General features: G+C 39.4%; 1 protein-coding gene across 1 annotated transcript; it reads left to right on the top strand.

Moving 5' to 3' along the window:
- Positions 1–1,531: 1,531 nt before the first annotated feature.
- Positions 1,532–11,858, top strand: MTCL3 (MTCL family member 3; the record flags this gene model as incomplete). Its single annotated transcript, XM_081327092.1, is given in 7 exon segments — positions 1,532–1,609; positions 1,611–2,489; positions 3,734–3,958; positions 5,876–6,034; positions 7,282–7,350; positions 9,237–10,412; positions 11,748–11,858. Coding segments are annotated over 7 exon segments (2,697 nt in total).
- Between the last annotated feature and the right edge of the window lie 16,068 nt (positions 11,859–27,926).

Raw genomic sequence — 27,926 nt, 5'->3', positions numbered from 1 at the left:
TGTGATATTTAGGGATGTTTTTGTTTGAGTCTTGCTGTGTGCTACAGAGAATTACACTGAGCAGCCCTATAAATCTGTTAAAGTAAATAACAATATTGGCTTAAGAGGGGTCACCTTGAGAAAGTTGAGATTCTGCTTCTGCTATGGAAACTATTACATCTGTGCAAATACAGCAAGAAAAAAAATCCTACTTAATCAGGGCTTACTAATTAGATCAATCTTCTCTATCTTGATGCCTTCCCTGTATTAAAATATAATTCCCAGAATCTCAGGCCAGATATGATCAGCTAGGTAAAACAATGAAAACAGGACCATAAAAGTTATTTGGAGAATATCAGGCTAAGGAAGGGGGTGTTTCTTCTCTGTTTAAACAAAGGGTTCATACAATGTGTGAAAATTTTCCATACATTTTCTTTGCCTCAGTGTTGATATGAGGTGGAGTAAAACAGAAGTTAGGTTCACGAACTGATGTATATGCAAATTTAGCTAAGCCTTACAAATCAAACCATCCTTCCATTCAACAATGAAGATTGTTTCATATTTCACCCTCTTGTTTCTAGTACTTGTAAAGAAACACTTGGCTGGTGTGGCTGTATTGTAAAGTAAACTGACAGTTTCACAAAAGCTAACAGCAAAATAAGAATTTGAGTTAAATGAAGGCTACAATGCTGTATTGACTTTGCTTTGTAATTTAAGGCTATTGAATTCATTGGGGCTTGCTTCTGACTAAAGTGTCTTAATGTTGTTTTTGACTTTTACAATTGATAGCTGAGGATGTACCCACTGAAAGCAATTTATTCAACCTCTTCCTCCCTTCACTAATGTTCTTATTTGAATAAATGTGTTTATTTTTTAATCACGATTATTTGAGTTTTCATTGTCCCTGAATCCCCCTCAACACATTCAAGAGTTTGTTAGAATATGGGAAGAAGGTGGGGGTGGTTGGGAAAACCACTATTAGACATATGATACATATGTGGAATTAGAGTTTTCTAACAGATCTCTCATTGATTTATTTTACAGCATGTTAAATATGGATTGTTTTAAGCCTCATCACAGTTTTCTCCTCCCAGCTGGAAGAGACTGATTTTAACTATGCTGGGCCTTGTAGGCACAAACCAATCTGTTTTGAAACTACTGAATGGATCCATCCTCACTGGCTTTGGAACATCTGGTTTATGGAAGAAGCACTTTAAGAAAAGTAGCTGCAGCTGGAGGATTCAGTCTGTTCAGATGAGAAATGAGAACTGCTTGTTGCTTCAGGGATTTAAAAGCAAGCTTCCAGTCAGGGCCTGCTCTGTTACATCTAAGATAGTGAGCTAACCTCATGGAGCAATTTCAAACCCCACCCCCTTTATTATAGGCACATTGTTCTTCGTGTGGTGAATAGGCTTGCTTTGTGTGGAGTGGCAAGGCTGTTGACAAGGCTTCTGTGTGTGCTTCGCTGACTAGCAGCCGAAGGAGGGCAGGAAGACAATGAACCAAAGAGGGCTGAATATTTCAGCAACCTCTGATTTAGGTTGATTTAGCCATGAGCCAGCAGCCTAGCGGAGGCGGTGCTGCAACCGCCTCTCCTCGTTTGCTTCCTGAGGGCAGCAGCAGTCGAACTAAGCAGCAGCCGAACTAAGCAGCAGCGTGCATTCTCTCCAGGTAGGCCCAAGGAGTCTCTTGTCCGCCAGCCCTTGCCAGCTGCCAATTCATCCCGCTTCACAGCAGCAGCTGCAGTTCCTGTCTCGAAAGCAAGCTCTACCCGGCAACAGCTATTGCAGCAGTCACCAACAGGGCAGAAAACTAGCCGGGTCAAGGGTGGAGGAACAGAAGGAGACAAGCTGCCCTTACAGGCTACACCAACAAGGAGCTCAGTTCTGTTGGGAGCTGTCCACGCTGGGGATGGTGCTGAAGAGCAGCCTGCCTCATTCCTGGTCTCGGCAGGAGGGTGTCCCAGGCCAAATCCAGGTCCTGCAGCTGAAGCACGAGAGGCACCTCCCAAAGACACCGAACTTACAGGTCCTAGAGCTGGAGAGCAACAGCTTGTATCAGGAGGGAAGGGGGAAAGGGTAGGTAGTTTTGTTCTTTCTCAGCTGCCATCCAAGAGCTGGAACAGGGGTAAAACAAACAAGCCTACGCAGAAGAGTGCAGGAGAGGCAACTTCAGCTTCTTCGTCACCTTGTAGTTCAGGGAAAGGCCAGGCTCTGTCAGTGAACAATGGCAACTACTGGAAAGAAGGATGCCTGCAAAGTGAGCTCATTCAGTTTCATCTCAGGAAAGGGTTATCAGCAACCCAGATGCAGAACAAAGGTAACCACAAAGCTAATGGCAATGTGGGCAGTTTGCCCTCCTCGACTTCCTCCTCCTCCTCCATGGTGCTGCCTGCAAATGAAGGTAGCGATGGCCTCAGTGGAACTATGGAAGGCAACACCACCCAGGAATCCCAGCAGGAGCTGCAGGAAGAGATGGAGAAACTGGAGGAGGAGAATGAAAACCTCAAGGTGAGCAAAAGATACAGAAGGGAAGGAATAATGGGGGTCTGCCTCAGTTCCAGTGTATATGTGCACGTGCTGGTGGTGTTTTAGTCTGTTCCACAAAAGAAAGGAGAAGGAATGCTAATGGTGAATTCTCCTTTGAGGAGATTAAGTTGTAGTCAAGATACCTACTGGTTTGTTTTGTGGTTTAAGAGAAGGGTGGGGAAGGGAGTGCATAAATCCTTGGCTATGAACTTTGATGTGAATATAATACAATATTTCCATCCTCAGGCAGGATTTTTTATATATATTTCAGCTTACATTCTAGACTAGAGGATTTGCTTGTCCTATTCTACACCAAATTGACTATAGCTATATAAGTTAAAATGAGGTTCATTTCAGCAAACTGATGAAGTAAAAGTCATAATAACCTAGTGGTACTTACAACTCCATAAAATAATAATCTGTGACTTCCCATAAATTGAGTTGCACAAAATAAAGGCGGGATATAAATATAAATGAATCAATCAATAAATAAAGATAATGGTTTCATTGGAGTTAGGGTTGGACAAGAAGTAAGACATTCACTTTTAATAATTACACTTTTATCTATGTTCCTCAAAGATTTTCAGACTTTGTGGTATAGAAACTGCCATCTATGGACTTGCTAAGGCAAACTGAGGATCAAAGACCATACTTTGATTTGACAATACTTCTGCTTCGCTTGCATGTTAGAGAAATTATGACTACCCTCTAAATTATTCTTGATTCTCTAGTGGCTTCAACCCAGTTTGAGATTCCCTGAATTATGGACATTTTAGAAATTATGATTTTCTAAATAAATATTCTAGTATTATTGCACCTTTCAGAGATAAAAATACACATACAGTAGTTGAATATGATTTGCCAGATGTTCTACTCCATTCTTCATGCTTCTCATTGCCACATGCATGCACTGTAAAACATACACGGCTGACATATTTGGGAATTATTCTGGCTTATGAACCAGTTTCATTGCGCTACATGTGCACATGCTTCTTTTAATGTCTTATTTTGGCCAATTCAAGGAATATTTGAAATCTAAATGGATCAATTCTTAATTTGGGATCACAATTTTTCTTCTTCTGCCATTTAGGATAAGGAAGTTAGTGGGAAGCCATATGCTTCTCTCGTAACAGTTATTTAAGAACTATGGGTAAATTACCATATCTTGTGTTCTTTATCAATGTGATCTGATGTCATTTTATGCTTTTCTTCTGAATGTATGTCAGAACGAAATAGATGAACTTAGAACTGAAATGGATGAGATGAGGGACAGCTTTTTTGAAGAGGATGCTTGCCAGCTTCAGGAAGTGCGCCATGAATTGGAGAGAGCTAACAAAAACTGTAGAATCCTTCAGTATCGTCTTCGAAAAGCAGAGCGGAAAAAGCTCCGTTATGCACAGACCGGAGAAATTGATGGAGAACTTCTTCGTAGCTTGGAACAGGATTTAAAGGTAATTTGGAGCAATTGATGAAAAAAAAAACAATCAAATTATGATACTGTCTTGGTTTTTCGGACATTTTTCATCAATCAGAACCAACCTGATTTGTCAGTTATGAGACTATAGTCCAAAACATCTGACAGTCATCAGAATGATATGTCTCTCATGTAGATCCTAACCCCTTATGCTCATTATTTTACTTTTCCCCCCCTTACTCAATTATTTAGAAATATCCAATAACCACGGAGTCAGTAGAGATCACATTCCAGGTGATCAATTAAGAGATATTTCATTGACTTCCAAAAGAAATTACAACCTTAAGGCTTATAATTTAATTTAATTTAATTTTAGTGAAATCAATGCCACATACCATTTGTTTCTTTCAATTGAAACAAAAAAGGATATAACTCCAGTTAATGTTACAATCCCAGAATCAACGTAGAGATCCTCAGAAATGGATCTCTGAAACCAAAGTATGCAGAAATAGTTGCAAAAACAAAAGCATGGTTTAAGTTTGGGAAATAGAATGTGTGATAAAGAAGCTCAGACTGACTTTGTCCTAATTCAGTGGGATATAAGAGGGAGGGAAGACAAAAGAGAAGCCAGCTTTCAATATTCTTTTACTATGACTTAAATCAATAAAATATAAATTAAATCTGCATCATATCTTGGGTTTACATACTCTGTAAATATGTCATGAGATTGTTATCATGGCAGAGTCATTGGTGTAAAAATCTTTATCCTGTTTATTAATAGTTTATACTGAATTTCCTGTAAGAATGGATCAATGTTATAATGGTTGCTTTCCAATAAATACTAAGGTTGCTTCTAACTAGTTCTTTTTTCTTTGAGATGTTCGATCTAGGAAAAAGAATATTAAAGTCATAAATCTTTACATACCAACTTGGAAGAAAGAATATTAAAATGAGTTTTATGAGACATCTGCCTGGGCTAAAATCAAAAAAACTAATTACCCAACGCTTGGGCTGGTAGCTGAGCACTAAAAGAAGAATTGCCAAGATGAAAGTATGAAATATAATTGCATTGCAGTGTAATAATACAGGAGTTTTTTATTTTCAATAACAGCTACAGTAAAACTTGTTCAATAGTTAACTAAATATTTTATACCAATGTGGTTTTGGCTTTCCTAGATCTACCAATGAAGATGTCTCCTTATCATTTACTATACAGGTAGTCCTTGACTTACAACTGTTCTTTTAGTGACCATTCAAAGTTAGAACAGCACTGAAAAATGTGACTTACAACTGTTTTTCAAAGTTACGACCTTTGCAGCATCTCTATGATCATGTGATCAAAATTTGTATGCTTGGGAACTGGTTCATATTTATGACTGTCCTGGGGTCACGTGATCACCTTTTGTGACCTTTGACAAGCAAAGTCAATGGGGAAACCAGTTTCACTTAACAGCCGGGTTACTAACGAATAAACTGCAGTGATTCACCTAATAACTGTGGCAAGAAAGGTCACAAAATGGGGCAAAACTCACTTAACAAATGTCTCACTTAACAACAGAAATTTTAGGCTCAATTGTCATACATCAAGGACTACCTGTACTTTGTTAATTCAATTTTTGCCCTACTTTCCCTCCCTAAGGTGGTAATTCCCCTGAGAAAAATCAGACTTCCTGCCAGTTGCTGGCTGGATTGGACCCATGATTCTAATGATCAAAGAATTAATCTTTGGGATTTCTATTCATCATAGTCTCAAAAGACTAAACTGGAATGCCTGAAGCAACCCTAACTGCCCTCATTTTTTAAAAAAAATAATAGGAAGAACATTTTATTCAGTATTTAATGGAACTGATATAAGTTGGTCGCAACACACACACCCCTAAACTTCATGAGGATAGTAAGCTCTGCTGTGAAAGTTGTTTTCCCGCTTGAAAATGTTAAGTGTCCTTCCATGTAGGTTGCAAAAGATGTTTCTGTAAGACTTCACCATGAGTTGGAAAACGTGGAAGAAAAACGCTCCACCACAGAAGATGAAAATGAAAAGTTAAGGCAGCAGCTGATAGAAGCCGAGATTACTAAACACGCTCTTCAGAATGAATTTGACAAAATGAAAGAGGTTAGTGACAAGCTGCTCACTGGGAGGGGGACAGGCAAAATTGGCCGAGGTGGGATAGGTACATCAAGGGTTGTGATATACCACTTTGCTATGTCTCCTGTCTCTTCTCTGACTGGACTGGTTACAGCTGATCCGTGGGTGAAAAGCAATTTTGCTTTCTAGACAGGTTTGAAAGTCCCATTTGTTATTTTATCATGGTAAGCAACCTGCAGATCTGACTATTTCAGACTATTTTTTATTTTGATCTCTTCAGTGAATACAGTTGTGTTGAAGGCAGTACCTGATTCAACGTGTTTAAAAATGCTATTTGGTGCTTGCCCTGTGTACGGTCACTCATGCGCTCGTGACCTCTCGTCTGGACTACTGCAATGCTCTTTACATGGGGCTTCCCTTGAAGACCACTCGGAGGCTCCAACTGGTACAGAATGCAGCCGCGAGAGTTGTCTTGGGAGTTTCCCGGTACTCCCATGTTACACCTTTGCTCCGCGAGCTGCATTGGTTACCAGTTGTCTTCCGGGTGAGATTCAAGGTTCTGGTAATGGTCTTTAAGTCCCTACATGGCATGGGTCCGCAGTACCTCAGGGATCACCTGCTGCCGGCGTCAACTTCCCTCCGCCCTGTGCGTTCCCACAGAGAGGGCCTCCTCAGGGTGCCTCCGGTCAGAGAATGTCGGCTGGTGGCCCCCAGGGGGAGGGCCTTCTCTGTGGGCGCTCCGGCTTTATGGAACCAGCTGCCGGTCGAGCTACGGATGGCACCGGACCTTCGCTCCTTCCGACGCGGTCTGAAGACCCATTTATTTGAACAAGCTGGCCTGGCCTGATGGGGGATGTTAGGGTTTTTAATGGGGTTTTTATACTGTTATTGTTCTTATCTGGGCGATTATTTAATTCTTTTAATTTTTGTATTCTCTATTTATATGTGCCCTGTTCACCGCCCTGAGTCCCTTGGGAGAAGGGCGGTATACAAATATAATAAATAATAATAATAATAATAATACTTACGCACTACTATTAATTTTTGACGTGTTCCTTGCTATTTGCATTGAGATGAATAAGAACAAGGACATTTAAAGAACATTTAATTACTCTGTCCTGGTTTCAACATAACCATCTCTGGAGGATGAAACCAAAAATATTATTTAAAGAAAAAGCTGGAAATTTTCATGTTGTTTGAATGGTGGTTTAATAACCTTGGATAGCATGCATTTAGTAAAATGGTTGTTTTATCTTCTCTTTCTTTCCCAACAGTGTATGAAAAGAAGAGGAAGCAAAGATTTGCAAAAATCAGAAAAAAGGTCACAACAGATGTCTGCTGAGGTGATTCAGAATATTTTTTTCTGTCCCATGGTACAATGCAGTAAACCATATGACCATTTAAGTGATGGAATATAGGTAGTCCTCAACTTAACAACAGTTCATTTAGTGACCATTTGAAGTTACAACGGCACTGAAAAAAATGACTTATGACCATTTTTCACACACATGACCGTTGCAGCATCCCCATGGTTACGTGATTTACATTCGGATGTGTGACAACTCACATTTATGACGGTTGTAGTGTCCTGGGGTCATGTTATCCCCTTTTGCGACCTTCTGACAAGCAAAGTCAATGGGGAAGCCAGATGCACTTAACAATTTACTAACTAAACAGCTGCAATGATTCAATTAATAACTATGGTAGGAAAGGTCATAACATGGGAGCAAAACTCACTTAATAAATTTCTCACTAAGCAACATAAATTCTGGGCTCCATTGTGGTCATATGTCGAGGATTCCCTCTAGATGATTGCAAACCTTTCCTTAGTCAACTGTGTGAAAACCAGGGCTCTTTTTATGAAACACATTTATCAGATTAGGACCGAAATGATCATGTTTCTGTAGATGGCAAAGGATGCAACTTAACACTCGAATCACACTCTTTGTTGAAAGTATGGAAATCGCATCAGTGGCATCAAGACATCCTGTCTAACTCCCATGTTATGCCTCTAACTTGTTAGTCTATGTTCCATGGATAAATGCAGAGGAATTCTGGCTTCTGCATTTTTAAATTTTGTCTGAAATATTATCCTGATCAATGCTTCCACTATTATATTACCTAAAAAGATGTCACCAAACTTGTTTCTATGACATCATCATCATCCTTTGTTTTAATGTTTCTAGAAGATTCTTTTTTAGGTGTTCCTAATGGCCAAATTCAAGGCTAGTTCACACGTTACATTTTCTTTAAATTGCTTTTATTTGACGTGTGATGCATGAATGCAACAAACCCAAACAGATGTGTAATAGAGGTAGCTCCTGTTGATTGAACAAAATAAAGCTTTCTTTGACTTGAAATCATTGGTGATTTCACAGGAATATCCATGAAGGGTTATTTTGTAAATTATGTGGAAGTGATTGTCATTTTCTTCTTGGTTTTCAATTTTCCAAACTAGTTTTCCACCCTTTGGATTGCCTAGTGATCTCCTATCTAAGTAATAAGACCCTGCTTAGCTTTTGAGCCAGACAAAGAAAAGCAGGTGTTGCCACCTGCTGAGACACTGATTGGCAACTTGTACTAGGAATATTATTCTGATTTGTTTCTTTGCTTTATTTTGTTGAGCATTATTTTGACACTTGCCTTTGAAGTGTCAGCATTCTAATTAAAATTGGACAGATCTAACAACAGGTTTTTCATTTGCAAGTATTGCACATATAAGAGGATTAAAGTTTTGTCTTCCTTAAAATTTATCGGGAAACTCTAGTAAAGTTTACTGGGATAGATTTTGTTTGTTTAGAGAATATATATGGTTGCCCACTCACTTTCAGTGAACTTGGGAAGCTTACAAATAAATATATCATCCATCCAGGGCTTTTTTTGTCATAGAACGCTCAGAACGGAGTTCCGGCACCTTTTTTGGACGGAACCTTGTAGGGTAGGCAAGGCGGGTTGTATGACGTGTGAGTTCCGGCACCTTTTTCTTTTACAAAAAAAGCACTGCATCCATCCATCCATCTATCCATCCATCCATCCATATCTATCTATCTATCTATCTATCTATCTATCTATCTATCTATCTATCTATCTATCTATCTATCCCTGCCTACCTACCTACTTACCTACCCACCGTATATGTATATATTGGATATATTGATGTTTTGTACTAAATTGTCATTTGGCATCCCTTTGAGTAAGCAATATAACTGGGGATTATTCTTTGTCGCAGGAGGACAGTGAAGATCTGAAATGCCAGCTGCAGTTTATCAAAGAAGAGGCTGCTCTGATGAGGAAAAAATTAGCCAAAGTGGACAAGGAGAAGGACAGATTTGAGCACGATCTTCAGAAATATAGGTCATTTTATGGTGATCTAGACAGTCCCTTACCAAAAGGGGAAGCAGGAGGTCCACCTAGCACAAGAGAAGCAGAACTCAAGCTCCGTCTGAGGTTAGTAGAGGAAGAAGCCAATATCCTTGGAAGAAAAATAGTGGAACTGGAAGTGGAGAACAGAGGACTGAAAGCAGAGCTTGATGACTTAAGAGGAGATGATTTCTCAGGGGCAGCCAACCCGCTCCTGGGAGACCCCAATGAGTCTCTGTCAGAGTTAAGGCAGCATCTGCAGTTAGTTGAAGATGAGACTGAACTGTTGAGGAGGAACTTAACTGATGCAGAAGAACAAAACAAACGTGTCACTGCAGAGCTGAACAAATACAAATACAAGACTGGAACTCACGATAGTTCACGACACCATGACAGTGCCAAGACAGAAATACTTCAGGAAGAACTGAAGGCTGCCCGCATGCAAATCAATGAACTCAGTGGCAAAGTCATGCAGCTCCAGTATGAGAACAGGATACTGATGTCCAACATGCAGCGCTATGATTTAGCCTCTCATCTGGGGATCCAAGGGAGTCCCAGAGACAGCGATGCTGAAAGTGAGGCAGGGAAGAAAGAAAGTGATGAGGATTCTCGCCCCCCTCACCGCAAAAGAGAAGGGCCCATTGGTGGAGAAAGTGACTCAGAGGAGGTCCGCAACATCCGTTGCTTGACCCCCACAAGATCCTTCTACCCAACCCCGGTAGGATGGCAGAAAAGCTTTAATGACCGGCAACAAACCAAGGACATCCGCTGTGAAGCCGAACGCCTGGGCAAGACTATTGACCGCTTGATTTCTGACACCAGCACTATCATCACTGAAGCGAGAATTTATGTGGCAAACGGGGACCTGTTTGGACTTCTGGCCGATGAAGACGATGGAAGTAGGATACGGGAGCACGAACTTCTTCATCGGATCAATGCCCAGATGAAGGCGTTTAGGAAAGAACTCCAGGCCTTCATTGACAGACTAGAAGTTCCAAAGGCTTCAGATGATCGAAGTACAGATGAACCTTTGTCAGTGAGTCAGGTAGATTTTTATTTAGTCAAAGGCATTGAAGAGAAGGAGTTTTAGCCCAGGCGAAAAGTTGAAAACTTAAGCTACTTTCACGTGTAGTTATGTGAGTTGAAGAAGACACCGTTTAATTTCTCTGCAATTTAAATTTCCCAGATTATTGTTCCAATATTGGATTCTTAGGTTTTGTACAAGTATAGCATAAGAGGATTACATTATTGGATACTTACCTAGTAAGAACTGTGTGGATTGGTTAAAAAGTTGAGTGGTAATGTTTAGCTTTTTTTAAATTCACCCATATTATTAACGGATTTATAAAATGTATATAACTAGAAAAAAGACAGATAAAAATCTTAATTTAAAATTGAAATACACAATAAATAGCGGGGGGGAAAATAAAATATATAAAAGGTCTTATCTCAGCATAGTGTGATATTAACATTTACAAATGAAACTTAACTGTTTAATTCTAAAATACCAGCTGCCTGGAAGAATGTCTTAACTTGGCTCTGAAAAAGATAGCCAGAAGGGCGTTGGGTGATTTCCTTAATGGAAGGCTTTCTGCCCATAGGCTAGAGCAGTAGAACTGCAAAAAAACAACAACAACAACAAATTGTAGCAACCTATCTTGTGTTCTTTTGCTGAGACTCCAAGGCAAAGGCCTGGGTGAATGTGAGTAACAAGGTTAATGGGAATGGGAACTCTGGCTTGGTTTCAGGGTTTCCTTCCTGCTCTTCCTGTTTCGGGGGGGGGGGCTTTAGAGTGGTTTGCTTGCCTCCTTTTTCTTTGGCTAAGAGAGGGAAGAGAATAGCAGGGCACCCAGGGCCTGCCTGCCAGCTGCCCTGTTAATCTTCATTTTTTGACAAATAAGCAAAAGTAGGAATGATGAGAAAAAGCAAAACTGGCAGCCTACCAGTATTTGAGTCAATCCACTTTTTAATTTGTTAATTCTACCAATAAAAGAGAATATTTGTAGCTCAGGGATGAAAGGAGGGGTCCTTGGTTCTCTCTGAGTTTGGTTGTTTTCTTGTATATGTTTCATTACTCAAAGCTAGTAAGGAGTGGGGTTTGCTCTCAGTTTATGAGACCAAAGTACCTCCCCAGCAGCAATCAGCACCCAAATGGGAAAAGTCATAAGATATTTCAGGAAAATATTACAATTATTACATTACCAATATTACTGTTGCAAGATTCCTTCAGATTCTTTTTGTACAGCCATTTGGATCTGACATACACAATTTTCACAAGATTAGGTAGAAAGGTTTGATGTTGGGTTTTTTCCTCTTGAAAAGTCAACTTTGCGGTTTTAATAATGTAGCAATGTCTTGTCTTTCTATTTACTTTCCTCAGATGTTCCAGCCTATCATTTTACTTATTCTCATCCTTGTCTTGTTTTCATCCCTTTCTTACACAACAATATTTAAACTTGTCTTCCTTTTCACATTGTTCTTTGTGCTGTAGACATTTTTTATCATTTTACCATTTGTTATAGAGTTATTTTCAGTTTGTTTTATGTTGTCCATCTTCCCAAGCTACGAAGTTCAAGAGCTATAGTTTCTGTAGTAATCACTGCTGTAAAAACACTGAAGACTGTTCGATAGGAAGAAGTCAAACCAACCTCCATGCCAAAATGCAGATGTTGCAAGCAGCCCGAACCAAAAAAAGCTCCACAATCAAATCTGAACTAGCGTCATCCAAATAGCCAGGTAAGCAAGTGAAATTTTTCCCTGCAAAATGTGCATACTTCTGTAGTGCTAATCCCCGAATACACCGTTGGAGTCTGGGGTTCCCTTGGCCCTCTTGGTATGGCTGCCGGTCCACAGTGGTCCCTCGCTTAGGCACCTCTGCCTGCCTGGAACACATGATGAGGTGATGGTCAGTAGTCAGACAGGTCACATGCTGAGAAAGCCATCAGGTGGCTGGTCAGTAGTTCTTCTTCCTTTCTCTCTCTCTCTCTCTCTCTCTCTCTCTTTCTGATTTTTTTTCTTTTAATCCCGTTTATATCCCGCCCTTCTCCGAAGACTCAGGGTGGCTTACAATCTAAAGCACAAATCAATGTGCTTAGCAATAGCCTTCATTCTATGTATATGCCTGCTTATTAGGGCTTTCCCCCCTCCCCAAGCAGCATTATTACAAAGTCAGCTTATTGCCCCCAACAATCTGGGTCCTCATTTTACCTACCTCGGAAGGATGGAAGGCTGAGTCAACCTTGAGCCTGGTGGGACTCGAACCTGCACTAATTGCAGGCAGCTGGTGTTACTTAAGGAGGCATTAGCCCACTGCTCCACCAAGGCTCTTGGTTTGCCACACAGAAACCTCTTTTATCTCTTTCTCTCCCTCAGGCTTGCCCCACAGAAGCCTCTCCTATCCTATCCCCTTCTCTCCCTCAGGCCTGCCCCACAGAAGCCTCTCCTATCCTTGCCCCTTCACTCTCTCAAGCTTGCCCCACAGAAGCCTCCTATCCCTTTCACTCCCTTAGGCCTGCTCCACAGAAACCTCTCCTATCCTTGCCCCTTCACTCTCTCAGGCTTGCCCCACAGAAGCCTCCTATCCTATCCCTTTCACTCTCTCAGGCCTGCCCCACAGAAACCTCTCCTATCCTTGCCCCTTGACTGTCTCAGGCTTGCCCCACAGAAGCCTCCTATCCTATCCCCTTCATTCCCTCAGGCCTGCCCCACAGAAACCTCTCCTATCCTATCCCCTTCTCTCCCTCAGGCTTGCCTTATAGAAAGCAAATCCCCCATAATTAAACCACCAGCAGTAGTGACTTATTTTCTAGACAAGGAGCCAGGCAGTCAATGAAGTTGGTTACTATCACTCTTACCCTCTTCTGTTTGTATAGTTTATTGGTCTCACATGTTGTATGTCTGTGCTGTGCAGCCACAGTGAGTCAATCCTATACAGCCCAGTAGGAACACAACATCATCCTTTTAGGTCATGTGCAGGTGTGTTATAAAGGGTTACTCAAATTCATCTGATAACACCTGACTTATCTTCAGAATATTGTGTATATTTTTCTGGCAAGCTCATTCTCAGTCAAGAGTAGCAACAAACCTTTGTGACCTGTTGCACAGATGATTCCTTTGTATGCTTTAGTTTAGAGAATGACCTTTCTGCAGTTACTGGTATTGTTAACATAGCAAAAAATATCATGTATACCTTATAAACCTGAGTAAAACATGAGTAAAACATGGTTACAGAGTGTGGTTAGGTAGCTATCTAGCTATCTAACAGAACAAAGAGAATATGAAAGAAGAAAATCCATTTCAGTTGTCCAAATGTCAATTTTTAGGTAACTGGCATGCAGCTTAAAACAATTTGGGCATCCCAAAATATTAAAGTTTACCTCAAAGTCAAATGAATACAGTAATTAATTACTAATTACTTCTTCCTAGAGGGCAACATAAGAACATTGTAAAATCTAGCATCTCCAAAAGCATTCGTTCATTACTTTTCTGTACAAGTTCAATAGTGCCCAATAAACCTGAAATCTTACTTTTTGTTGAATAAGCCATAGTTGAAGATCTGTTGGAAAGCCAGCTTGATATAGTTTGCTAGAAACAAGGAAATTGTGACTCTTAGCCATAAAATCAGCTCGGTGACCTTGGGCCAGTTACAGTCTCTTAGGCCTAGAAAGAACCTAAGGGTAAACCACTTCTGATAAATACTAGCAAGAAAAACTACATGGATCCTATTCTAACTACCTGACCAAAAAAAAAATCTACTGAGACATCTGTTATTGAGATTAAAATTATTCCCTAATTTGTAGATAAAATGTGGTTCTCCACTTGTTCCATTCAGCGTTTAAAATGATCGTATCCATTTAGTCTTTAAAATAGGCATATCAGACTGATTTATTGATAACAATTGTTTACTAAGATTAATTGTAGACTTTCTTGTCTCTTGGATTAATGATCCCTTTTAATAATTCAAGTGTTTCTGAAGCTAAAAATGCTGCTACCGCAAACTGAGGTATCCATAAGTGGTGTAATTGTAAATGCTGCCATTAGGTGGCAACAGACAAATGGTATTTATCTTTTAACAAAGAAAATGAAAACTCATCATTATTATCTACTAGTTGATCTAAAATAAAAATCCCGTTATCTACCAAATCTCTCATATAACAAGGTTTTTTTTAATTATTACCAATTTTAAGAACAAGATTATTTAATCATAATCATAGTAAAGTTGGAAGGGACCTTGAAGGTCATCTAGTCCAACCCCCTGCTCAGGCAGGAAACCCTATACCATTTCATACAAATGGCTGCCAGTCTCTTCTTAAAAACTTCCAGTATTGGAGCATTCACAGCTTCTGGAGGCAGGTTGTTCCACTGGTTAATTGTTCGAACTGTCAGGAAGTTTCTCCTTAGTTCTAGGTTGCTTCTCTCCTTGACTAGTTTCCATCTGTTGCTTCTTGTCCTGCTTTCAGGTGCTTTGGAGAATAGCTTGGCTCCCTCTTCTTTGTGGCAGCCCCTGAGATATTGGAACACTGCTATCATGTCACCCCTCACCCTTCTCTTCATTAAACTACACATACCCAATTCCAACAACCGTTCCCTATATGTTTTAGCCTCCAGTCCCCCAATCATCTTTGCTGCTCTTCTCTGTACTCTTTCTAGAGTCTCGACATCTTTTTTACATCGTGGTAACCAAAACTGGATGCAGTATTCCAAGTGTGGCCTTACCAAGGCATTGTAAATGGTATTAATACTTCACATGGTCTTAATTCTATGCCTCTGTTAATGCAGCCTAGCACTGTGTTGGCTTTTTTGGCAGCTGCAGCACACTGCTGGCTCATATTTAAGTGATTGTCCACTAGGACTCCAAGATCCCTCTCACAGTTACTACTATTGAGCAAGGTACCACCTATACTATACCTGTACATTTGGTTTTTCTTGCCTAAATGTAGAACCTTACTTTTTTCACCACTGAATTTCATTTTGTTAGATAGCGCCCAGTGTTCAAGTCTGTCCAGATCCTCCTGTATCTTAAGTCTGTCTTCTGGAGTGTTGGCTATTCCTGCCAGCTTGGGGTCGTCTGCAAATTTGATGAGTTCCCCATCTATCCCCTCATCCAAATCGTTGATGAAGATGTTGAAGAGCACTGGGCCCAAAACAGAGCCGTGGGGCACCCCACTACACACTTCCCTCCATGTAGATGCGGTTCCATTGAAGACCACATGCTGAGTACGGCCGGTCAACCAGCTATGAATCCATCTGGTGGTGATGCTGTCTAACCCACATTTTTCTATCTTATTAAGTAGTAGGTTGTGATCTACTTTATCAAATGCCTTACTGAAGTCCAAGTAAATTTCTTCACATCACTTCTACATTAAAAAAGGATACTAATACAGTTTTTCAAAAATAATATATCACAATTTTAAAGTCAACATAATAACAAGCCATGGCAGTTTGAACCCCAAATATTTCACATATTCACATATAGCACTATTCAAATATTCTTAGGAAGGGTCCCCCCCAAAAAAACATCCATTAACTCATTAGACTTGCTTTTCTCTGTTTTCCGTCGGATTAAGCATTCTGAAGTTAGTTTTTTTTTAAACAACAACAACAACATAAGTCATTATGGAAGGTCTCATCAGACCCAGAATATTCCTGATATAAACCTTGAGATCAACTAAAAAGTGGATTCTCCCAGATGATTTCCTTGCTGCCATCAACTTGGGGAAACTATCTCCATGCTAGCATCTGTTCTTTTCATAGGAGATAGGTCAAGTTTGTCTGCAACAGTCAGTTTCAATTCAATTCCAGAATTTTCACCAGTTATGTCAGCCCTAGTGGAACATCATTGGGCAAAGAAAATACAGTATGTATAATGCTTCTTTGGACGACTGTCTCTTCTTTAGAGCTCTGTCCATAGGCAAAGCTTTTATTATGCATCCCATCCTATTTTGTTTCTAGATGCACGGATTCATAGGGAGTGTGACCAGGAGTTGCTTGCTTTCATCCTAATGAATAGTCCACTTGAGAATTCTGAACAAGTCAGAGGTGGAAACTATTTTGGTTGCAAGTACGATTGATCAAATTACAGAAATGTGTCAGACACTTCCTTTCATATTAACAGCCAAGTCTGACAGGGCCACCTCATCTGCAGGGCATGATGATCGCCCACGGGCTCAGTTTCACTTCAGTTTGCTGCTGCTTCCTTTTCAATCTTTAATCGCTAGCAGAATCCACCTCCCTTTTAAAGTAGCTAATATCCTTCAATTTGCCTTAATCTGTACTACTAAGGGAACCCATAGGATTCAGATCAGTATAAGTGCCAGGCTTTTTTCCTTTTAAAAGTTTAAAAAGAATTGGGTATGTCTAGTTTAATGAAGGGGACGCGGTGGCTCAGTGGGTTAGGACGCTGAGCTTGTCGATCAGATGGTCGGCAGTTTGGCAGGTCGAATCCCGAGTGCCGCGTAACAGAGTGAGCGCCTGTTACTTGTCCCAGCTTCTGCCTACCTAGCAGTTCGAAAGCACGTAAAAATGCAAGTAGAAAAATAGGGACCACTACGGTGGGAAGGTAACAGCCTTCCGTGCGCCTTTGGCGTCTAGTCATGCCGGCCACATGACCACGGAGACGTCCTCGGACAAGCGCTGGCTCTTCGGCTTTGAAACGGAGATGAGCACCGGCCCCTAGAGTTGGAAACGACTAGCACGCGTGTGCGGGGGAACCTTTACCTTTACCTTTAGTTTAATGAAGAGAAGGACGGGGGGGGGGGACATGATAGCAGTGTTCCAGTATCTCAGGGGCTGCCACAAAGAGGAGGGACTCAAGCTATTCTCCAAAGCGCACAAAGGCAGGACAAGAAGCAATGGATGGAAACTAATCAAGGAGAGAAGCAACCCAAAACTTAAGGAGAAACTTCCTGACAGTTAGAACAACCTGCCTCCAGAAGCTGTGATTGCTCCAACACTGGAAGTTTTTAAGAAGAGACTGGACAGCCATTTGTCTGAAATGGTATAGGGTTTCCTGCCTGAGCAGGGGGTTGAACTAGATGACCTCCAAGGTCCCTTCCAACTTTATTGTTGTTGTTGTTATTGTCATACCATAATATTTTCCATAAAAACACGTGAATTTGAAGACTAGACATCTGATATTCATTGCCTTTTGGCTGCAATCCAAGGAATCCTAGTTTAAGGTGCCATGTGGGAGACAGGGTGAAGAGACATAGTCAAGAGAAAGGTCAGATGAAAGGCAGCTTAGCCCACAGCAGGAATGTGGATGGGACAAGCAGTTCAGAAGGGACTCTCCATAGTTTCTTGGGTTGTAAAGGGGTGGGGGAGAAAGATACTTTCAGACTTGCAAGACTGTTGTTATTGTAACCTTCAACAAAGTAGAATTAGCTTATCTGGCCGTGCTTCCTGTCTGGTCTATCTTACAAGGCTGATACCTGCAGGCTAATTGTCATTGACCACAGTACAGAAATGCTCTGCTATTCCATCCTTCTCTAGGATATATATTTTTTCTTTAATTTCCAATTTAGCTGTGACCCCTGGGATTTAATTTTTTGATGGTATCCCATCAAATTACAAACTTGTTTAACATTTTGAGGTCGTAAGTGCTGCCAGAGAATATAAAGCTTCTTCAGATGTCCTGGGGAATTGCTGAGTCAGTGTTATGTATCTCTCTGCCTTCATCTGGAGATATTTGTTGAGACCATCAGGAAGTGAACCTCCCACTGCTTCTAGGACAACACAGTTGAGAAACTAAACACCAATGTCACCTTGCAATAAGTGCAATGTAGTCTTCATGATAAAACTGAGGGTCTAGATCAGGGGTCTTCAAACTTAGCCCTTTTATGACTTGTGGACTTCAACTCCCAGAATTCCTCACCCAGGCACGCTGGCTGAGGAGTTCTGGGAGTTAAAGTCCACAAGTTATAAAGGGGCCAAGTTTGAAGACCCTTGGTCTAGATCATTTTGATAGTTCTTCTAGAGAAACATAGAGATGATTTTGGAGAAGATATGCTAAACATGATCTTAGTCCAGGAGGATAAGGTCATGTGAGAAAGTTGCCTTGCTTTAACTCATACCTGGAAACCAATTCCATAGTAAGACTAGAATTATACTTGTTTGATATAAGCTATAGGAACAGAATCTTAAGAGCTTCCAGTTGGTTTCTCTTAGATCGTCTTCATGGCTTCCTCCACTCTGTTTGTTATAAGTGGGAAAGAAGAGGAAAGACTGTTAGTCTTTCAAGATTCTGTAATTGTAGAGTAATACAAGAGAGTTCTTCGATAACCATAGTCTTCCAAGTCAGCAGAATTGACAATCTCGATGAAATCTGTTAATACAATCTGATGTTTTATTCCAGGATCTAGAAGTTCATTCATATTTGGAGTGTCCATCTAGAGATTGAATGGAACAGCTGTTGAGGAACAGTTTATCTCTTTGTGTGGTCAGAAAAATACTTTCTTCACTATGCCTTGCTACAGATTAAAACTACCAAATGATCTGGCTTGTCTTCAAGAGGAAAAAAAAACACTGGATCATGCTGATACTGAATTCTGGAATTTTCTGCAATTAGACTTAGATAGTAATGGATTACCACTATTCTATGAAGGCAAACAGCTGCACTGGTGTCAATCTTGAGAGGTACATTTGAAAGTTCTGACATGAAAGAAAACCTTCCTGGGGGCACTAACATCAGCTAGAAGAATGGGGGACCTTCATTTCTTTTGGTAAGTTGATTTTGTGCTTAGATCCATGTTTTGTTTTAAAGATAAACATGATCCTCCATAGTCACACATGATTGCTCCTCAGTTTTGTCCAGCCTACCTATCATATTTGGAAAAAAATACTCAGCATTAGTTGGAAGTGTACAGACCTCTCATTATATCATCGGCATAGGAACAATTAAGGAGCAATGTATTATGGGACTAAATAACACTTAGTAAAAGCTATCAAGAAATGAAGTGGTTAGCAGAGACACAAGTTGACCAGATTTCTGTACAAAAACAAAAGTAGCTATCGGTTTACTGTGAAGATACAGCATTGGCATATCTGTCTAGTACAGTTATGGTCTAGGTCTCAATCTAACACTGCTACATTACTGACACATGCTATGTTGCTCTATCACTACAAATTCGGAGTAGCATCCTCCCAAAATTATATGTTTGCATGCTTCTTAAGATACCACCTCTAAGGCAGTAATAAAGTGTGGCTGTTAAGATGCTGCTGAAAAGTCTTCTGTTTTTCCTACTGGAACAAGGCAGATGGATAAAGACAGCTGGGAGCCTTTGAGAATTACATTACCTGACTCAGCTTTAGTTGAAGGATACAGGGTTAAAGGCAAGAAATGCTGGGAGCTACGGTTTGGCAGCATCTGCAGGGCCATCGGTTCTCTATCATTTCTTGCAAGCTGAGACCACTGTATTGTCTCAAAATAATTGCAGAATAAGAGGCAAGGCTGGGCTTATTCTTGCTTCATCCATGCATTGGAAGTCCTCTCTAATCTCAATGGTAAAAAAAATGCAGTATGGATATGCTGCTGATATAATATTTCATAAATGAAACAGCAATGTGAAAGTTCTACTTCAAATACCAAACTCAGGTTGACATATGCCACCTATCCTTACAGTCAGAGCAGAAGAGAATAGCTGCCGCTCTAAAGCAGAAATATGCTCCATCCCTAAAAAAACCAGAAACAGTGCCTGAATATGTCATAAAAAGAAATATGAACTCTAGATGACCTTGAAGAGTTGTTTACAACATGTGTAATGCCTTCAGAACATCACACTCCAGTTCTTCTGCTTGGCTGGAAGCAGATATGATTAGGTTTTGGCTGATGCTATGACAAAGGGGAGAAAAAGTGTAGGATTAAATCCTTTACCTAGATAAGTTTATCAGCACATAATACTGTTGCAAGGTCTAAAAATAAGCAGAAAAGAATAGCCATCCTTTTTAATTACCGTAGGATCCAGCATAAATGTATACCAAAGAATCTACATGTTTAGAAGCTCTATTGGGGTTCATGGATTTTTCACCATCAAATTGCAAATATTAAAATAATCCTTCAGGCCTGTTCCTTTCCTTTCCATTCTTCCATACATTCCCAAACTGTGTTTTGGATGTTGTGCCTTGTGTGCAAACGTTCATTTCTTAAGACCTCCAGATGGTCACTTGCTTGCCTCCACCTGTTGAAATAGTCAGGTCAAATTAGTTCATAGATATTTAAAACATGGTATTGTTTGGATATTAAGGCAAATATACATGTCTTAGGATAATGCTGCAAGATCCCGGTCACCTAGTGAGATTGGATCCTGCAATATTGTTGGATCATTTACATCACATTTTTCTCAGTTGCTGTAGACTTTGGTTTTGGATATTCTGAGATGGCAACTATTAAAATTACAGCTGTCAGCCTATAAACGAAACAATTTATGCCATGTAGTACACAGAATAGCACCTAATATATCTGAGGAAAAATTGAAAATCCAAGTAGAATCCTTAATGTTTGTAGAAACAGCAAATTTCTAATTCAGAAAGCTCTACAGCTAGCCCCTTTTAAATTTATTTCGTTCATTTATTAAATGTTGCCCATCTCATTATCCAAAGTCATGATGTCAAAATGACAAAATGTGTGTGTGTGTTGTGATGTGATGTGTCAAAGCAAATTCTACCTCTTTCATATTTTCATGAAAGGAATTTGCATTATAATATTATGAATGTACATTTGCAACTTGCCTCCTTCCTCCTCCCTCCAATGCGCCAAGCATTTATTTATTGTTATTAATTTTGTATGTCACCCATCTCTCTCTACCAAATATGCAAAAAATGCTGATCACTCTGGAAGTATCAAATTGGAACGCCACTTGTCCTTTTCTTTTTACCAGAGATTTCATCTCCTTTTCCTTGACATGCCACCTCTTAAACTTTTACAAACTTAAGCTAAAATATGCTAACTAACTAAAAAAACCCACTTTAAATTCTATCGCACTTTAACTCCCCTTAAACATAACTAAATAACTAAATAATAATAACTAAGTCATAATACATCTTATAATACTGATACTTATTCATATGCTAAATGAAACTCTTTAGTCCCATATTTATTCTGAATATAATCGATCCATCTTCTCCATTCCAAAAAATATCTCTGTTGCGATTGTTCTTTCAAATATGCTGAGATTTTTGCCATTTCTGCCAGTTTTGAAACTTTTAAAGTCCACTCTTCTATCGTAGGCAGGTCCTCCTTCTTCCAATTTTGAGATACCAAAAGTCTTGCTGCCGTTATTAAATTCAACATCAATTTGGTTTCTATAACAGTACAATCTGTAATAATACCCAACAGAAATAACTGTGGAGAAAACCTTATCTTTTTCTTAAATATTTTCTGCATATTCCACCAAATTTTAATCCAAAAGGCTTTAACTTTTTTGCAAGTCCACCATATATGATAATACGTTGCATCATCACAACCACACCTCCAACATTTAGGCTGATAATTTGGATACATACATGCTAATTTTTTAGGATCTAAATGCCATCTATAAAACATTTTATAAAAATTCTCTCTTAAATTTTTTGCCTGTGTGAATTTTACATTTCTGACCCAATTTTTCCCCCAAATATCCATCATTATTGGCTCCTGAAAATTCTGGGCCCATTTTATCATACAATCTTTAACAAGTTCCGTTTCTGAATCTATTTCTATCAATGCATTATATATCCTTATATGCGCTTGACTTTGATCTCTGATTTGTTTTACCAAATTTTCATCAGTTGTCAAAATGCCAATTTTCTGGTCTTCTTTCCATCTAGCTTGTAACTGCCCATACTGAAACCAGGTCTGAACTATTTTTTATTTATTTTATTGGATTTATATACCGCCCTTTCCCGAAGGACTCAGGGTGGTTTACAGGGTATTTAAAACAAAAATCAATACAAAAGTTAAAAAACAATTAAAAAGATTAAATCAAATCCCTAAAAAATAAAAACCCAATTAAAATTCTCAGCCTAGGCCGGAAAGCTCAAAGAGCCAGGTCTTCAGGTCCCAGCGAAATGAACGAAGGTCGGGGGCAGTCCTAAGCTCCGCGGGCAGCTGGTTCCAGAGGGCAGGCGCACCCACAGAGAAGGCCCTCCCCCTGGGTGTTATCCGCCGGCAATCTTTTACCAGCGGCACCCTGAGAAGACCCTCCCTGTGGGAGCGCACTGGACGAAGGGAACTTGATGCTGGCAGCAGGTGTTCCCTCAGATATCCCGGACCCAGGCCATTTAGAGCTTTATAGGTCATCACCAGCACCTTCTTCTTTTAAAATATTAAACGACTTTAATTGCCATACATTCCTTTCCATTCTACGAATTTCTTTATATGTAGTCACATCATGTTTAAATCCCACACTTATATTTTCTATTGCGTGTTTAGGTATTGCCCAAATTGGTATTTTATAATTTAACTTGTATCGGTATTTTTTTCAAACTCGCAACAGAGCATATCTTAATATATGAGTTTTAAAGATATTATCCACCTTCTTATCATACAACAAATATGCATGACAACCATATAATAAATCACATCCCTCAATATTCAATAATCTTCCTTGTGTTAAATTAAACCAATCACTAATTGATGATAAAACCGCAGCCTCATAATATAATTTAAAATTGGGCATTTTAAGACCACCTCTTTCACGTATATCTTGCATTATCTTAAGTTTTATTCTCAGTCTTTTCCCTGCCCAAACAAATTTATTAATACCTTTCTGCCATTCTTCCAAATTTGAGTCTTTTTTAAGTATAGGTATCATTTGAAGGACGTGGTGGCTCAGTGGGTTAGGACGCTGAGCTTGTCGATCAGAAGGTCGGCAGTTTGGCGGGTCGAATCCCGAGTGCCGCGTAACAGAGTGAGCGCCTGTTACTCGTCCCAGCTTCTGCCAACCTAGCAGTTCGAAAGCACATAAAAATGCAAGTAGAAAAATAGGGACCACTACAGTGGGAAGGTAACAGCGTTCTGTGCGCCTTTGGCGTCTAGTCATGCCGGCCACATGACCACGGAGACGTCCTCGGACAAGCGCTGGCTCTTCGGCTTTGAAACGGAGATGAGCACCGCCCCCTAGAGTCGGAAACGACTAGCACGCATGTGCGAGGGAACCTTTACCTTTACCTATCATTTGAAACAAGATTAAAAATTTTGGTAAGACATTCATTTTCACTGCTGCAATTCTTCCCAATAAAGACAATTGTAATTTTCTCCCGAGTGTTGTTATTTTAAAGGAAGAGGAACCTCTATCAAATGCCTCACTTTCTTGTATCATTCTTTATAATTTATTGATGAATTTATACTCTGCTTTTCTGTTTATGCCTCATGCTTTCTTATTGTCTCAAACTCATCCCTGTACTTTTTTTCCTAGTTCTTCTAATGTGGGGTTATTTATGGAGACACTAGGTTTGACCCTTTGCAGCCATCCTACGTATCTTTTACCTTAATCCTGATGGTGCCTAGAAGAAACTTGCTTTGATTGACTGGAATTATTTTATCAGAAGGGAAAGGGCTATTTTTAGCAAAGCTGCCTCTTGTCTCCATATTCTTTGAACTTGAGTAAATGGAAAGAACAACTCTGTAATACACTTTTTCCTTCTTCTGAAGCAGAGAATCAAGTAAACTTTCCTGACCAAATGTACAATTCTTTTAGTTATTTCCATCCAGTTTAGCAACATTTTTGGTTCCAAGAGGTACATAATTGACAAAAGGTCTGGCAACTAACAGACAGGAGAACTAAGTCTCAATAATAAGAAGATGATATTTTGGAAGACAATGTGTAATTTACTGAACCGTTACCCTCTTATTTTTCACACAAACAAAAGTTTATTTTAAAGATTTACACACACATAAAAAGAACAGATTTGCACATGGGGAGAGAAATGTAACATGAACAAGCAGTTTTTCAAAAAGAAAGACACAAGATGAGACAGCTAACAAAAGATGGATGACTATAAGAGAATTTAAGAATGAAGTTTACCTTTCATACAGGACATTCCTGAGGGTGGAACGTATTAAAACGAATGAGCCTGTCAGAACACCTGATTATTATTTTCACTAGTCTTTGCAATAAACAAGAATTTCCTGTAATAACTGAGTTTGAAGAACCAGTGATTCTAAATAGGAAAAGGTGCAAGATAAATATGGTTATTGTCAGTGTTAAGGAATTTATTGTGCAGGGTCTCCTTGTGCTACCAAAGAGTTGCACAGACAAGGAAGGGCACTGAGAGCAGTAAAAATCACACACAGAAATACACTGAGTTCTAAAAGCAAAAAGTATTTTACTTTGAGGTGGTGTAAAAACAAAAATGCACAGTCAAAAATAAACAGTCCAAGTCATACACAATAGCAACAGTCCAAGGAGTAATCCAAACTACAAAGTCTTCTTACCGGTCCAGAGGTCAATACACAGTTCAGGTTTACAACAGTAGTAAACCAACAGCAGAGCAAAAACAGTAACAGTAGAAAGCAGTGAATTCAGAGAGAGAGAGAAGCTACGTTCCTAGCTTCCTCTTATGGTCATGAGAACACTTACACACCCATTGGCCAATTAACTTCTTAAAGCCATAGCATTATGGTTAATATATTTTCAACCCAACATTGTAGGCTAACACCATATGCCTAACATTCTCCCCTTTGGGTAGAATAATATATAACTCTTACAATCTTATGCACATTCTTTCACAATTAGCATTGTGTTTCACAGCACTTTGTACCTTCGTAAAATGGTCTGCAATATTTACATCAGATGGACAATACTCTAACTGTATTAATTTATCCTTGACACATTGTCTGACATTTAAATAACGAAGATCAGTATGTTTAGATCTTGTTCTTACTGTAGCATTATTAGCCATCTTTATCGCAGCTTGATTGTCCTCATACACAATGAATGGATCATTTACATTTAAACCCATATCTAACAATAATTGTTTGTACACTAGCAGTTCTGTACATAACACTGATAGACATGAAAATTCAGCCTCCATTGTAGATAAGCTTATGTGTTTTTGTCTAATAGACTTCCATCCAATTAAAGAATCACCCAACATTATAGCCAACCCTGAGGTAGATTTACGACTGTTTGTATCAGAGGCAAAACTCGCATCTGCATATGCAGTAAGGATTAACTCACGATTTGGCTCTAGATATAACGAGTAGTGAATAGTCTGCTTCAAATACCTTAATACTCGTTTAGCTGATTGCCAGTGTCTAACAGTTGGATTATTGTTGTACCTAGCTAATTGATTTACACAGTAAGAAATATCAGGTCTAGTCCAATTACTCAGATACATAAGACTTCCTATCAAAGATTGGTACATAGTCTTATCAAATACAGGACTCTCAACATTAGTGTCCTTAAAATCCATAGCCATCGGAGTTTTTGCTGGTTTACACATTTCCATATTGTATCTCTTTAATAACTGAGATATCTTACTGGCTTGTGACACCTTAAAACCCCTATTTGTTTTCACAATATCTAACCCCAAATAGTGGCTTATTTTCCCAAGATTTCTAATTGTGAATTTATTTTGCAATCTTGAAATGATAGTTTGTGCTTCTAAATCAGTTTTTGTTATTATTGCAATACCATCTGTGAATAATAAGAGAAAAGATAATGCTCCGTTGTGTTCTCTTCTAAACAAACAAGGATCAGCATTACTGGCTACAAAACCTAATGCACTTAACTCATTAACTATACATTTGTTCCACTCATAGCCTGATTGTTTCAATCCATAGAGGCTTTTCTTTAATTCCCAACAATCATGGTCTCTATCATTGGTCAATCCTGGTGGTATTCTTAAATAAATAGTATGTTGCAATGGAGCATGTAGATATGCAGTTTCAACATCTACATGATTAACCATATATTGGTTTTTAGCCGCCCATACTAAAGCTGCTCTTAAAGTAGTCGCCCTTAGACTGGGTGCAAACACTTCGTCATAATCCTCAGTAGTTTGGGCAAAACCTTGTGCAACCAAACGTGCCTTATGGGTTATAGTTCCGTCTACACCCTTCTTTATTTTATATATCCATTTACAACCTATAGCTTGCTCACCAGGTGGCAGTTTTGCTTTCTCATAAACGTTAAGATCCTGCAAAGACTTCAACTCCCTGTTCATTGCAGCTTTCCATGATGCCTGTTCCTTTTCAGGATACATCCTGATCTCATCATAGTTAAAAGGCTCTACACTAACTTGACATATACTAGCTTCATAGCGATCAGGTGGATGTCTGATGCGCGTTGAACGCCAAGGAATTACAGGGCTTTGAATTTCTGTCTCCTTTCCTTCCTCTGATTCATCTATTATCTCCCCTATCTCCTCTTCATCTTTTATATTTACAGGAGATGTATTATCATTACTAGTTACGTTATCAGAGGAGTCCTCAAACACTAGAGGATCAGTATTAACAGTTTCTTGCTCTAACCTATCCCAACCAACGTGCTCAAGGAATTTTGCACTAGCACTGTTATATACATTAGTTGTGCCTCGTTCCCAGAAACGATATGATCTATGGTTAGCTTCATAACCTACAAAGTATAATTGCCTAGCCCTATGTTGGCCTTTACTCCTGAGTTGTGCAGGAATGTGGACCCAAGCTGGGGTGCCAAACGTGTGCAGGTAATCAAGGTTTGGCCTTCTACCATGCCATATTGTATATGGTATTTTACCAGTAGAAGTATTAACAACTATATTCAGAACATGGTTTGCACATTTTGCTGCCTCCCCCCACAGTCTATCTGTTAAGCCAGAATCTTGTAACATGGTTCTCATCATGGCTTGTAACGTTTGCCCACGTCTCTCAACAAAAGCATTATGTTGAGGTCTATAAGGGGCTGAATGTTTATGCTCAATGCCAGCTGATTGTAGCATATCAACAAAACACTTATTTGTAAATTCAGTACCATTATCAGTAATTATGCACTGAACCTTTCTCTTTGTTTTTCTCTCCACGAACTTCAGCCAGTTTGCAAATTGTTGGAAAGTATCTGCCTTTGACTTAAGCAGATAACAAAATCCATATCGAGAGTAGTGGTCCAATATACTTAAAATATAACATGACCCTCCTAAACTTGGTTTCATGGGTCCAATTAAATCAGCAAACACAACTTCCAAAGGTACAGTTGTTTTGAAGCCGTTTATCCTGTTTGCAGGAGTTGCCTTGCTCTTTTCCTGATTACAGGCATTGCAATTCAAATACTTACTACATGGCTTCAGTTTAACTCCCTCTACTAATTCCACTGTTTTACGTAGTGAGTTAAAGTTTACATGCCCTAACCGCCTATGCAATAAATGTATACATTCATCATGTGGCTTCTTGTTCTCACATATTGAGTTAGCTTTAACTGTACTAACCTGGTTACTTGTGAGAACGAATAAACCATTTTTCAAATTAGCAGTTACACAGGTTCCATTCCTCTCAATAGTGCATTGCTCCCCTCTGAATGTTACCACAAACCCAACTTTAACCAATTCCCTTACAGATAACAGGTTGAATCTTAGTTTAGGTATATATAACATAGGTAACTGTTCATCA

This window comes from Vipera berus (assembly GCF_964194415.1).
Source record: "Vipera berus genome assembly, chromosome: 1".
NCBI lineage: Eukaryota > Metazoa > Chordata > Lepidosauria > Squamata > Viperidae > Vipera > Vipera berus.
The sequence above is the reverse complement of the archived record's forward strand: the minus strand, read 5'-3'. Positions and strand labels throughout refer to the sequence as shown.